Raw genomic sequence first — 12,425 nt, 5'->3', positions numbered from 1 at the left:
ATCCGTCCACATTTATAATAATAGTTGATCCTACAGGCTTTGGACTTGCAATACAGACCAACAATGTGTAGACTGTATTCAGACTATCAACAGCCCAGGATTCATTTGCTCTTTCTACACCCATATCTCCAGCATTTTAAAGAACCTCTCATAAATGCCACCTTGTTGCTTTTAATAATTACCTAAGTATGAAGCATGCACATACTTCAGCACATAAAAAGTGCTGGGACAACCAATCCAAATGCCCTGCTCACAAAGACTGATGATGCCTGTTATTTTATCAAAAAATATCAATTGACTCTACCTTGCCCAAAGTAGAACTATCTAGTCAGATGGCGCGGATATGTAGATATGTTGTCTTAGTTCTACACATTTAAGAAATTAGTCTTCATGGAGACTTTTCAAATTTATAATACTATAAACAATTTATAAATATTATTATTTTCTCATATCCCCACTAAATTGTATCATTCTATTCAAACTAAAAGCATTTTTTAGTTTAATGCTTTTTATTCATACTTTCAAATTATTTTCATTATGTATTTCCTTTCTAGTGAAGATATTCATTTTTCCATGTAATAGATTTACATAATTATTTCCTCATGTATTAACCACTCGGTTACTTCCTTTGACCACTTTTGATGTGGAATTTTATTTAGCATTTAGGGTCATTTCTACCAATTTTTTTTTTTTTTTTTTTTTTTTTTTTTTTTTTTGAGACAGAGTCTCGCTTTGTTGCCCAGGCTAGAGTGAGTGCCGTGGCGTCAGCCTAGCTCACAGCAACCTCAAACTCCTGGGCTCCAGTGATCCTTCTGCCTCAGCCTCCCGGGTAGCTGGGACTACAGGCATGCGCCACCATGCCGGGCTAATTTTTTTATATATATATCAGTTGGCCAATTAATTTCTTTCTATTTATAGTAGAGACGGGGTCTCGCTCTTGCTCAGGCTGGTTTTGAACTCCTGACCTTGAGCAATCCGCCCGCCTCGGCCTCCCAAGAGCTAGGATTACAGGCGTGAGCCACAGCGCCTGGCCTCTACCAATTATTTATTTTAGAACACTAAACTTATTATGATATCTGTCATTTATATTTTCTCATTATTTTGCTTTATTTTGCTTTCCTTTGGGGTAATATCACTGTTTTTGTTTTTTTTTTCTGACTAAAAGAGCAGTAGATGTTCATAAGAGAAAACATGGATAGTCCAGAAAAGATTTTTAAAAGAAAGGAAAAATTACCTGAAATTATAGAGAGAAACACTATTAACATTTTCTTATTTCTTTCCAAGGTTATTTCTATGTGATACACCCATTCACATCAATATTGGCTTCTTCTAATACATACAAATTGTATATCCTTTATTTCCTACTTAATATTACCTGATATCTTTTACTGTCTTTAAAAATGCCATTGTATTAACTACTGATATTTCATCATATAATTTACTATTACCTTATATATCCATTTTCCTGTTGTTCAATATTTAAATTGTTTACAGAGCTTTCTTGTTTTGTTTCGTGCATGGATTTTTTTACCATTATAAATAATACCATGGTGAAATCTCATCCATAAATCTTAGTGTCTATCTATGGTTTGGGAAATGCTCCTAAAAGTGAAAGTACTATTTCAAAAGATACAGACCTCTTTAGTGCTCTTGGTCTCATTTGCCAAATCATCCAATCAATATTTCCACTGATGATAAGAATATTCATTTCTTTATCTCTTCCATCAATACTGAATATTATCAATTTCTAGTCTTTACCAGTTTGATAACCAACAGACTGTATCTTTTGTTTGAATTTGTAATTTTTGATAATTAATGGGGTTTGATGCTTTTCTTTTGAGGTTTATTTTCTTATATTTCATTGTGTGAATTTTATACTTATGTATTCACACATCCCCACATAATATATTATCGTTTGATAATATCTTCATCTCTTCCTAGTCAGGGTTTTATTTCCCCTGCTAAGAAAATGTGCAGGCATAAAGGTATTGGGAGACATGGGTGCTTCCAGGTGCAATCTGGGGTACGACTGACCACGGCTGCTCTCTGTCCCCACAGCTGCTGGAGAAGGGCCTCCCCAGCGTGCAGCAGCCCCTGCTGCAGGTGATCCACAGTCTGCTCAGCTACATGGACCTTTCCGGCGTCCCTGTCAAACAATTTAATGTGGAAGTTCTGAAGACCATTGAAAAATATGTGCAAGTGAGTATTTGGATAACTTCACTTAGCAATCAGAGAGTCATTCCAGAAAGACTGAGGCTTTGCCTGTAGCCCGGCCACAAAGCTGCCCGGGTGCCTGGCAGTACATTCATCCCCTGACATCATGACACAGCAGAGGCAGTCAGGAGTGGTCGTTGACCACGCCCTGAGTCGTATGCTGCAGGGAAAGGCAGGCAAGAGTTTGGTGCATTCCCATGCCTGCAGAGGACACATTTCTGCCTACTGAGGCATCAGACTGGGTGGACAGGGGCAGGGTCTTATTTTCAGTATCCAATTTCAGAGAAGGGAGAAGGAACTCGCATGTGTGCCAAGTTCTAGGCTTGGTGTTTCAATAGGTGAAGGGTTATGCAGAAGTAAAAATCGTCACTTTAGTGTGGCGGGAACTAAGGTTAAGAAATTTACATAAATGCACTTGAATATACTCCAACAAACAAAAACTGTTGTGGGGATAAATAAAACAAGATGACAAAATGTGAGTAGTTGATGAAGAGTACAAGGCGATTCATTATATTAGCCTTTCTGTTTCTGTGTATATTTTAATATTTCCATAATAAACAATCTTTAATTAAAAAAAAAAAAAAACAGAGAGACTGGCCCCAAGAACTCAGCAAAGGGTGGAGCTGGTATTTGACCCCAGGGCCACTTGGCTCCAAAGCCAGCACTTTTGTTCCATTGTACCAGGCAGCCTTCCCAGCAGGACACTTGGTGAACACCAATAAACATCTACAGACTAATTCCTTAAAGCCATACTCTGAGACTACCATAAAACAATAAAAAAATTAAAATAAATATCAAAAAAGCAAACAGACCAGAATAAGTGTGTAGAGCCTGTAACTTAAGTTGAAACACGTGACCACAGACTGAAGGAGGGAGACCCCAGGCGGTGGGAGCAGCGCAGTGGCCCTGTGGGCTTCCGTGGAGAAGGCCAACCCAAGAGCTCGGCCACCTTTTTCGCCCCATTTTATTTGTTCTTTCCTATTTCTTCTCTGGAGCCTCCTTGGTGAGTTGCAAAATTCAAGGGCAAAAGCTAGGTTTTTCTCTGGTTCAAACTCAATGACAAAGCCATACAGTATGAATTTTAGTTGTTCTTTTCCATCTTCACTTCACCAATCACATTACTTACAGAAAATTATTATAAAAGTGATTTCCAAACATCATTTTTTTTCATTTTTCAAGTGATGTCACTCCAATACTTGTGCCCCATGACGTGAAGTTTCAGTAACGGTTTTTCACTTCACTTGAGTCCCAGGAGACAGAGGGACAGTTCACATCTTTCTACTAACATGTGCCCCATCTCATTGTTTTACTAGGCCTGTGGGCCACCTCTGGGACTCAATATCTCACCTTGAATAGTGGCTCATTTCACATCCAAACCATGGCCTCCCTTGTGCAGAATTTAATAGGGAAGAAAATGTGGGGTTTTTTTCATGTGTTTTAACTGCAAAGCCTGAGCAAAAAAGATAATAATAACTTTTATCAAGTTGGTATATCTGTTTCTAATTTTATGGGAAAAGCACCTCAATCTGACTGGGCTTGTCAGAGAAACAAAGATGTGCCCATAAGGGGAGGAAAGGAATTCTAAGATGGAGTAGCATGAGTAATTCCACAGAGGCTAAGACACTTTGCCTGGTTTGAGGGACTGCAGCAGTTGCCCCGGGCGATGACTCCTGCAGGCTGTGCTCAAAGAATGTGGACTCTACCCTCTCCACCAGAGGGAACCCTTGAGAGAGTTTAGTCAGGGAAGTGACTTGGTCTGAAGAGTTCTAGAAAGATCACTCTAGCTGGACCTGCTGTACTTAAGCAGAGGCTGTGTGCAATCAGGAAGACTAGTTAAGGCATCATTGAAAGAATCCAAGCAAGGTGGGAGAGGATTCAGCAAGCTGGTGCCAGCAGCAATGGCGAGGAGGGAGCAAATTACCAAGAGGGAGGGAAAGAGAAGAGTTAAGAACTTCCAGATTCCTGGGTGAAGTCATAAGGAAGACAAGAAGTGAGAAGAAAAGAGAGCTGAGGACAGAGATCCCAGCATCCAGGAAGCACATGGAGCTTGAGGAGCCAGAGAACTAGGAGGAGGACCAAGAAGACTGGAAGCTGGAGGTGGGGAGAATTTTGAGAAAGAGTGAACCAGGCTGGTCCGAAGGTAGTGAGTTATCTCACGTGATTGTTCACAGTCGGTTACAGATTGAACTCCTTGTTCTACTACTTTCCCCCCTCCTCACTACTGCACTTGACTAGTCTTAAAAAAAAAAAAAAGAGTGAACCAAATGGCCAATGGCATAAAATGCATTGGGGGCTTTTTTTTCCCCTCCACATTAAGAGATACCTCATTAGCAATAAAGATAATTTATAATCTTAAACTCTTATTTATTTGAATATAGACAACATGATCTTTTTTATTTACTGGTTTCCTAAATGTAGTTCATTTTATACATAACTTACCTTTTCATGTAATTTGCTTTTGCTTTTTATTTATTTATTTATTTTGAGATAGAGTCTTGCTCTGTTTCCAGGCTAAAATGCAGTGTCATCATCATAGCTCACAGTAACCTCAATCTCCTGGGCTCAAATGATCCTCTTGCCTCAGCCTCCCAAATAGCTGGGACTACAGGCACCACCACCATGCCCACCCATTGTTTTCTATTTTTAGTGGAGATGGGGGTCTTGCTCTTGTTCAGGCTGGTCTTAAACTCCTGACCTCAAGCGATGCTCCTGCCTCAGCCTCCCTGAGTGCTTAGGATGACAGACATGAGCCACCACACCTGGCCACATTTGTCTTTTTCTTATCACAGAATCCCCTGCACTGTTTTAAGTCAGGGAATTCATACTGGTCATAAGAAGCTTCAGTAGCGATACATTAGCTTTAAAAAATGAAATTATTTATCACCTTTGAATGTTTTATTTCCTGCAGAGTGTTCACTGGAGAGAAGCTTTGAATATCTTGAAGCTGGTAGTTTCTCGATCTGCCAGCCTCGTTCTGCCTTCCTACCAGCACAGTGACCTCTCAAAAATAGAAATACACCGAGTGTGGACGAGTGCTTCTAAGGAATTACCCGGAAAAACTCTGGACTTTCACTTTGATATTTCAGAGGTACTTAGCTATGTTAACTATTTCTGTGAATTTTAGCATAAATTTAAAGTAGCAAAGATCAAAAGTAGTCACCTAGAGAAAGGGAGACTTATTCCGCATTTCTATTAAATGAAGATGTCTAAGGCCTAAATTAGGTTCTGCTTTTTTAAGAACATACCAAGTGTCATATTCACTGTGGCTCTCTTTTAAAAATAGAAAGAAACTAGCCTCTGTTATATTAAAAAATGATTTTTTTCAAAGATGCTTAAAAATGGAATGATTGTAAGCATTTTAAACCACAACCTTCACTCATCCTTCATCTGACAATGGGCACGTCATATCTTTATATCCTCAGCCTTCTTCCCTGAATGACAGCCAGCCCAGCAAATGACTGAGAGTTACAGGAACACAGAATCTGCCTTTATGGCTGCCTCCCCAAGCCACACTGCTCTGTAAACAAGTAAAACTAAATTCTTACCTTGGAAGGTCAAGGCAGGGAAGAAAGGGGCTGGGGTCCTAAGCTACAGAGTCAGGAAGAAAAGAAAGGACAAAAAGTGATCACATCTACTCTGGTTTGTGAACAAACATTTGGAAGGCCTGGACTTAATATTCAAGTCTAAGGTATAAAATAGCTTTGCTTTGAGGTCTCATACCCCGTGAGCTATGAACCCACAAAGCAGAAGCTGTGCTCTGTCCATCTTCATAACTGGGCATGGTACAATGCATAGTAGATCATTCATAAATATTTCCAAACACTGCTGAATGAATACATTCACTAAGAAATCAACCAGATATGCTTATATGGAACCTAATTGTGTTATTACTTAGGTTATATGAGGTTGGGTTTTTTTTTTTTTTTTTTTTTTTTTGAGACAGAGTCTCGCTTTGTTGCCCAGGCTAGAGTGAGTGCCGTGGCGTCAGCCTAGCTCACAGCAACCTCAAACTCCTGGGCTCAAGCGATCCTCCTGCCTCAGCCTCCTGAGTAGCTGGGACTACGGGCATGTGCCACCATGCCCGGCTAATTTTTTCTATATATATTAGTTGGCCAATTAATTTCTTTCTATTTATAGTAGAGATGGGGTCTCACTCTTGCTCAGGCTGGTTTCGAACTCCTGACCTCGAGCAATCCACCCACCTCAGCCTCCAGAATGCTAGGATTATAGGCCTGAGCCACTGCACCCGGCCTGAAGTTGGGTTTTTTGACGCAACAGTCCTTATAGACCTTTTATCACTTCAGTATTCAGGATGAGATATATTTTGCTGTCACTGTGACTCCTGCATCTGTCTTTACTATGTAAATGATATTAAGGCATCAATTCAATCTTTGTCCATTTTTAACTTTTTTTTTTACATCGGGAGGGGGGAAAAGCTATTTTTTACCCTTAGATTTGAGTTTATTCTGTTCCAAAGAGATACAGAAAACATGTAGCCAGGTAGCTGCATGCCCCAGGGACCCAAGAAGTGCTCCAAAAAGGTGGGCCTCGGTAGCCAGGTATAGAATTACCAGTCAGTCCCAGTCAGTTCTGCCACCCTGAGGACAGGCCCATGGGCTGGTGTCTGCGGAGACCTGCTTAGGGCTAAAATTTGGAAAGTGCTGCCCACCAGCCACCACACTCCAGAGCTCTAAGGAGGTGAAATTTCTTAAGTGCTGCCCAAGTACCTGACCCTGACCTCATTCATTTGAATAATTGAAAAGATATGAATAATTAAAACATATTTTTAATAATTGAGAGCATATAAAGATTGATAATTAAAGATTGGGAAGAGGGGAAAGAATTTTTGTTTCTTCTTCTAACTATAAGAAATTATTTCAAGCTTAAACAATGAAAAGCTGACTATTTGGTTTCCTGTGCATTTTGCTTCTAATCTTTCTCAGTGGTTTCTAAAGCATATTGAAGAACAAGCAGTCGGGCTTGTTTTCTGCTGCTACACAGGGTGGGAAAATATTGAAGATGCAAAATGATGCAGACTATTACTTGCACATCAGGAAAATGAGCCTACTTGTAACACTGAACTACTTTTCATCTGATTTTTAATCAAATAAGCAGTTCTTGGTTGCCTCTGGGGAGAGTGGTCCCATATACCACAGAACTATGAATGAGATAGACGAATGTGTGCTTTTGTATTCTTTCTTCTCAAGACGCCAATCATCGGGAGGCGGTATGATGAGCTGCAGAATTCTTCTGGGCGTGATGGGAAGCCCAGGGCCATGGCTGTCACCCGGAGCACCTCCTCCACTTCTTCAGGCTCCAACTCCAATGTCCTTGTTCCTGTGAGCTGGAAAAGGCCCCAGTATTCTCAGGTATCCAATCCTAAACTCACAGCACTGGAAGGGAGTTTAGGGACCTATTGAGCCCAACTGCCCGTTTGACAGGGGATTCCTCTGTTCACCACCCAAGGTCACCCATTTGGGTCTCAGCACTTCCACGGTGTTCCAAGGGAACCCGTTTTCTCTCTGAATAGCTCATTGCATTGAGCTGAAGTCCAACTCTTCGTTGATTCTATCCACTGGTTCTAGTTTTCTTAAGGCTTAGAAAACAAAATCTGATCTTTCCTATGGCAGCCCTTCAGACATGTAAAGAAATCCTGCCCCTCTGCCACTTCCCCGGATGAGTCCTGTCTTCTGCAAACAGCACGTCCTCACTTCACCCAACCAATTCCACCCGACTTGGACACCCAAAGGGTCGAGGGGGCCTGTATACCCAAAGACTGCTCTGGCTGCTGTCCTCAGAGCAGGAGCTTCATTCATGGTGTCCATGCACAGGCTGTGCCACGCTGACAGGGGGTGCTACCTGATTTCTCCTGTTCTATTATCACAGCCTACGGTATTTATAAAGGCGATATTCACTCTGTGGTGACTGTGTCACCATATTGATACCATTGGGCTTATAGTCAAGCAAAACTCCTGCATTATTCAGGGATCTTTTGGTGACATGTAACAGAAACCCACTGAAAAATTACCTGAAGTGCAAAAGGAATTTATTAACTTAACCACCTTGGCTTCAAGCACAGTGGGATCTTTTTTTTCTTTCTTTTTTTCCATAGAAAATAGAAAGAGAAACAGTGGATCTTCATACACAAATGTCGGGAACTAGATTCTTAGACTTTCTCTCTCTTTCTCACTGTCCCCACCTTGACCTCCCAAAGTCTTGGTCCCTGTTCCCCCACCACTGCCCCCCACTGACTTCATTCCCAGGCAGGCTTTTACTGTGGGAGGCACCAGCGACCTCTGGCAGTTCCAGATTTACCTGGTCTTTCACTCTGGTAATTTCAGAAAGACAGAGGCCTTCCCTCTTTTGACATGGATAGCAATCCTAGGAAAAGGAGTTTTTCAGGGCATGTGAAGGAGGCAAAGCCCCACTCAGTGGGAGAGGAGCCTTTCCCAAGGTGAAAAGAGGAACTGCAATACTAGAAGGCCTAGTGGGTGCTGGGCAGGAAAACACTGTGTTTGCCCTCCCAGTGGGACTCACCTTCACTCTCAAAGCTTAGGGGAAAGGAATATACAGCCCAGTGCCTGCTGGGACATAGCAGGTTCTTTGCGAGTATTTGAGTTGTCGGAAAAGAGAAGAAAAATGTACAGCCCAGTTCCATGTTCCTCTACGTTGGTTCCTTCCCAGAATTGTAAACCAACCACTAAGATTTAGGGAAATAGTATTGGTTTAGCAAATCTCCTGCCATCCTTCAAGGTCCTCCTGTCTCAGACTTTGAATAGACACCGTATTTTCTGTCCCTCTATAATTTGTGTATTGTACATCTCAATTCTTACTGGCCACATTTCAAGTGCTGTTGCCCTCTGTGGCTAGTAGCTGTAATATTAGAGCACATTTGCTCATAGGACCCCATCATGAAAACCTGTCTTGTGTTTCTTTTCCAGAAGAGGACAAAAGAGAAGTTGGTGCATGTCCTTTCTCTGTGTGGCCAAGAAGTAGGATTAAGCAAAAATCCATCCGTAAGTTCTATCATGTATCACAGTTATTTTGGTATCATCTCTCTTTTGAATTTGATCTGTTTCTACCTTTGGTCATATACTTTGGAGGATTCAACTGTGAATGGCAAGTATGATGTATACCATCTTGATTAAACCCCTGGGTTGGTTCTCTCAACACTATGATTTTTAATCTCACTGAGTTCAGAAACCATGAAAAATTTTGTTGGCTGTTTGCTCCAGTTTGTGAATATTCAGTTATTTTCATTTTTTAAATTTCTTGGATTTTTTAAATAAATATACCTAGACTTCCTTACAACATATAAACTAATCTGTGCTGACCACCATGTATGTCATATATGTGCATTCCTTTTGGATGTAATTTTACTCTCTGTGTACACACTTATTACTGTGATGTCATTATTTTATTCACATACAATACAGATAACAATAATGATATATCATCATATTTTTCCTCATATAAACTTCCACTGATATTATAGTAAAAAAAAATGCCATTGGAATTTTGAATGAATGAATGATCAAAGTATTATAAGTAAGCTTCTGAATCTTTTATAAAATTTAGGAAAATTCAAATTGTGTGTGTGAGCATATTGTAGCAAAAACAATAAAAATGTCAGGGGCTGGTTTCACCAAGTATTTTTATTTCATCTATATATCACAGGAGCTTTATTCTTTACAAAAAAGAAAGCAAAATAAAGTAAGAATTAGCAAACAAACTTTTCTGTGGAGCTATTTTGGAAATTTCAAAATGTATCTACTGAGATAGCCCATGAGCAGTGAAATATTAGAGGCTCCTAAATACTTGCTCAAGTGCAAACTGATATCATCTGGAAAAGTACCCTAGCCAGGCATCAGCTAAGCTGGGCCTCCATTTAAGTCTCCTTTTGAGTGTTATTGATCAGTGGGATTGTTGCTGCTCCTGTGACATTATTTAGGGCAAAGGGGACAAGGCAGACAGGGCTACCTAGCCCATGACAGAAAGAAACGAGAGTGTTTTGCCTCTGTCCTGCAGCACAGCCAGGGAGGCCTATTCTTTGTTGCCATTGCGGTTGACACTTTTTCTTTCAGGTTCATACTGCCTGCCCCTGTGCTGAGGCCTTTGCACCTAGAAATAATTGATCTGTCGTACATTACAAATAAGAGAAGCAGCACTAACTAGGCAAGAGAGCCTTCAGCTGAGGAAATCAGAATTCTTGTGTCTCATCTTTCACAGACTAGTTGACTGGACCTCAAGGCTATTCATCTCACATAGCCATTTGCAAGCTCGGTGTAAAACCTGTGTCATGTACCATTTTATGAGAATACAGCACACATGATACGGCTATTCTTAAATACTAGAGGAAAAAAAGGACATTTGCAATCCATTCACTCTCTACTTTTGAAAGATGTTTGTTGTGTTTAAATTCTTATACATAGTTTGCCTACCTTTCAAGGAAGACTAAGACATTATAATGGTTATATAATAAAGTATACTGTTAATTTTATTTAATATCAATCTATGATCAGTAGAGGCTGGATAGCAAAACATTTAGGTTCACTTGCAGTTTATTACTTCTAGAAAGTTCTAGTAAAATGGCTTGGTGAAAAGAACCTAAATATAGAAGTTAATTTTAAAACACTAACATACTAGAGATTTTTAAAGTAAAAAAAAAATGTTTTGTTTAAATCAACAGGACAGGAATTTAAGTATAAATTACGGGCATGGCTGCCCATCTCCTCTTCTGGGAACAAGTACTATAGTTTTTTGCTTCTGTTTCTTCCTGGTTTATCAATATAAGGGTTAAATCTTTTGCTCCCATAGTTCATTCATTCTACAACAACATATTTTGGTATCAGTAGTTTTTAAAATATTATGTATATGTATTTGATATGTGTGTGTGTGTGTGAGAATGTGTACAATTTCTAACCTCCATCCGTTCAGAAACAGTGGAACATCTTCTTGGCTGTTCCCATTTGTCTGTAAACACATGATCGGTTGTTTTACACACAGACAGACAGACAGACAGACACACACACACACACAGGTAGTATCTAGTCTTCATTAAGAGGCAGCAATTTGGCTCTTGAACATTTTCCTGGTGCCTGAACTTGCGCCTTTGCAACAAGTTTAATGAAGGCACCTGTCCAACATAAATAATAAAAGAACATTCTAAAAATACCCACTTAAGGAATTAGGTGTGTACTGGAAATACAGTCTATGAAGAGCCAATTACGGTTTTTCGTAGCACAAACATCCAAAGGGAGAACAGTTTCTCAGGAGAGGACTCCTTTGATTCGTAGGTGATTTTCTCATCGTGTGGGGATTTGGATCTGCTTGAGCACCAGACGAGCTTGGTGTCTTCTGAGGACGGCGCCCGAGAACAGGAGAACATGGATGACACAAACAGTGAACAGCAGTTTAGAGTCTTTAGAGACTTCGACTTCCTAGATGTGGAGCTGGAGGATGGAGAGGTACGGATATTCTCTGTAAAAATAATTCCTTCCACCTTTGCCTTAACTAATGAAACAGTTTCTTTCTACCTGCTAAATAATGAGTTTTTGTAACAAGGTCTTTAATTGGAAAGCTGTAACCTTTTTTTTGAATCAGCTTATACAAAGTACAGCAGCTTAACTTTGGCAAAAGTTACCACACCCTTCCTGTCTGAGCACACAGCAAAAGCTGCCAAGTTATTTCTAAATGGCAAAGACCTAAGTTTTAATGACCGCGCAAAGACTGTGTGTGTGTGTGTGTGTGTGTGTGTGTGTGTGTGTGTAGTCCAAAGGTGAACTTTAAAAAAAAAAATCACAAAAACATTTCAGTTCTGAGCCTGTTCACTGGTACCTGGGTAAAATATGCTAAGCATTTAATTGTTTCAAACATGAAGTTGCTGTAATTCAATTACTTCAAAGCTTAACTTGCCACAACATGAGACCAGAGCCTGAGGGAGCCAACATTTTTGTGCTGTGTTTGATGAAATCATTAGAACTTGAAACAAAATATAGTGCACAGGAGAGAGCTCTTTGCTCTGCTGTAGCTTGGTGGCTAGTGTTCCAGACACCTGGAACAGCTGAATTCAAGTCTCAGCCGGCAAATGTAGATTCATTTGCTTTGAATGATAGTCATGGTAATGAGATGCTTTCAGGTATGAATCAAGTTTTTGAAAACAGGAATTGGAAGGAGGAGCATCACCCTGTCACCTTCATTCCAATAGCCCT

General features: G+C 40.2%; 1 protein-coding gene across 8 annotated transcripts in view; it reads left to right on the top strand.

Moving 5' to 3' along the window:
* The window catches only part of FRY (FRY microtubule binding protein), a 407,943-nt gene that overhangs the window by 355,263 nt on the left and 40,255 nt on the right, over nucleotides 1–12,425 (top strand). For all 8 annotated transcript variants that reach the window (XM_076009508.1, XM_076009506.1, XM_076009505.1 and 5 more), the window contains 5 exons: nucleotides 2,059–2,199; nucleotides 5,123–5,302; nucleotides 7,422–7,583; nucleotides 9,156–9,230; nucleotides 11,511–11,681. In XM_076009508.1, the coding sequence (XP_075865623.1) occupies nucleotides 2,059–2,199; nucleotides 5,123–5,302; nucleotides 7,422–7,583; nucleotides 9,156–9,230; nucleotides 11,511–11,681 (729 nt within the window). The remainder of the gene's footprint in view (nucleotides 1–2,058; nucleotides 2,200–5,122; nucleotides 5,303–7,421; nucleotides 7,584–9,155; nucleotides 9,231–11,510; nucleotides 11,682–12,425) is intronic.

Source organism: Microcebus murinus, chromosome 13 (assembly GCF_040939455.1).
Source record: "Microcebus murinus isolate Inina chromosome 13, M.murinus_Inina_mat1.0, whole genome shotgun sequence".
In the NCBI taxonomy this organism is placed as follows: Eukaryota; Metazoa; Chordata; class Mammalia; order Primates; family Cheirogaleidae; genus Microcebus; species Microcebus murinus.
Note: the sequence above shows the minus strand (reverse complement) of the source record. Positions and strands in the feature narration are given on the sequence as shown.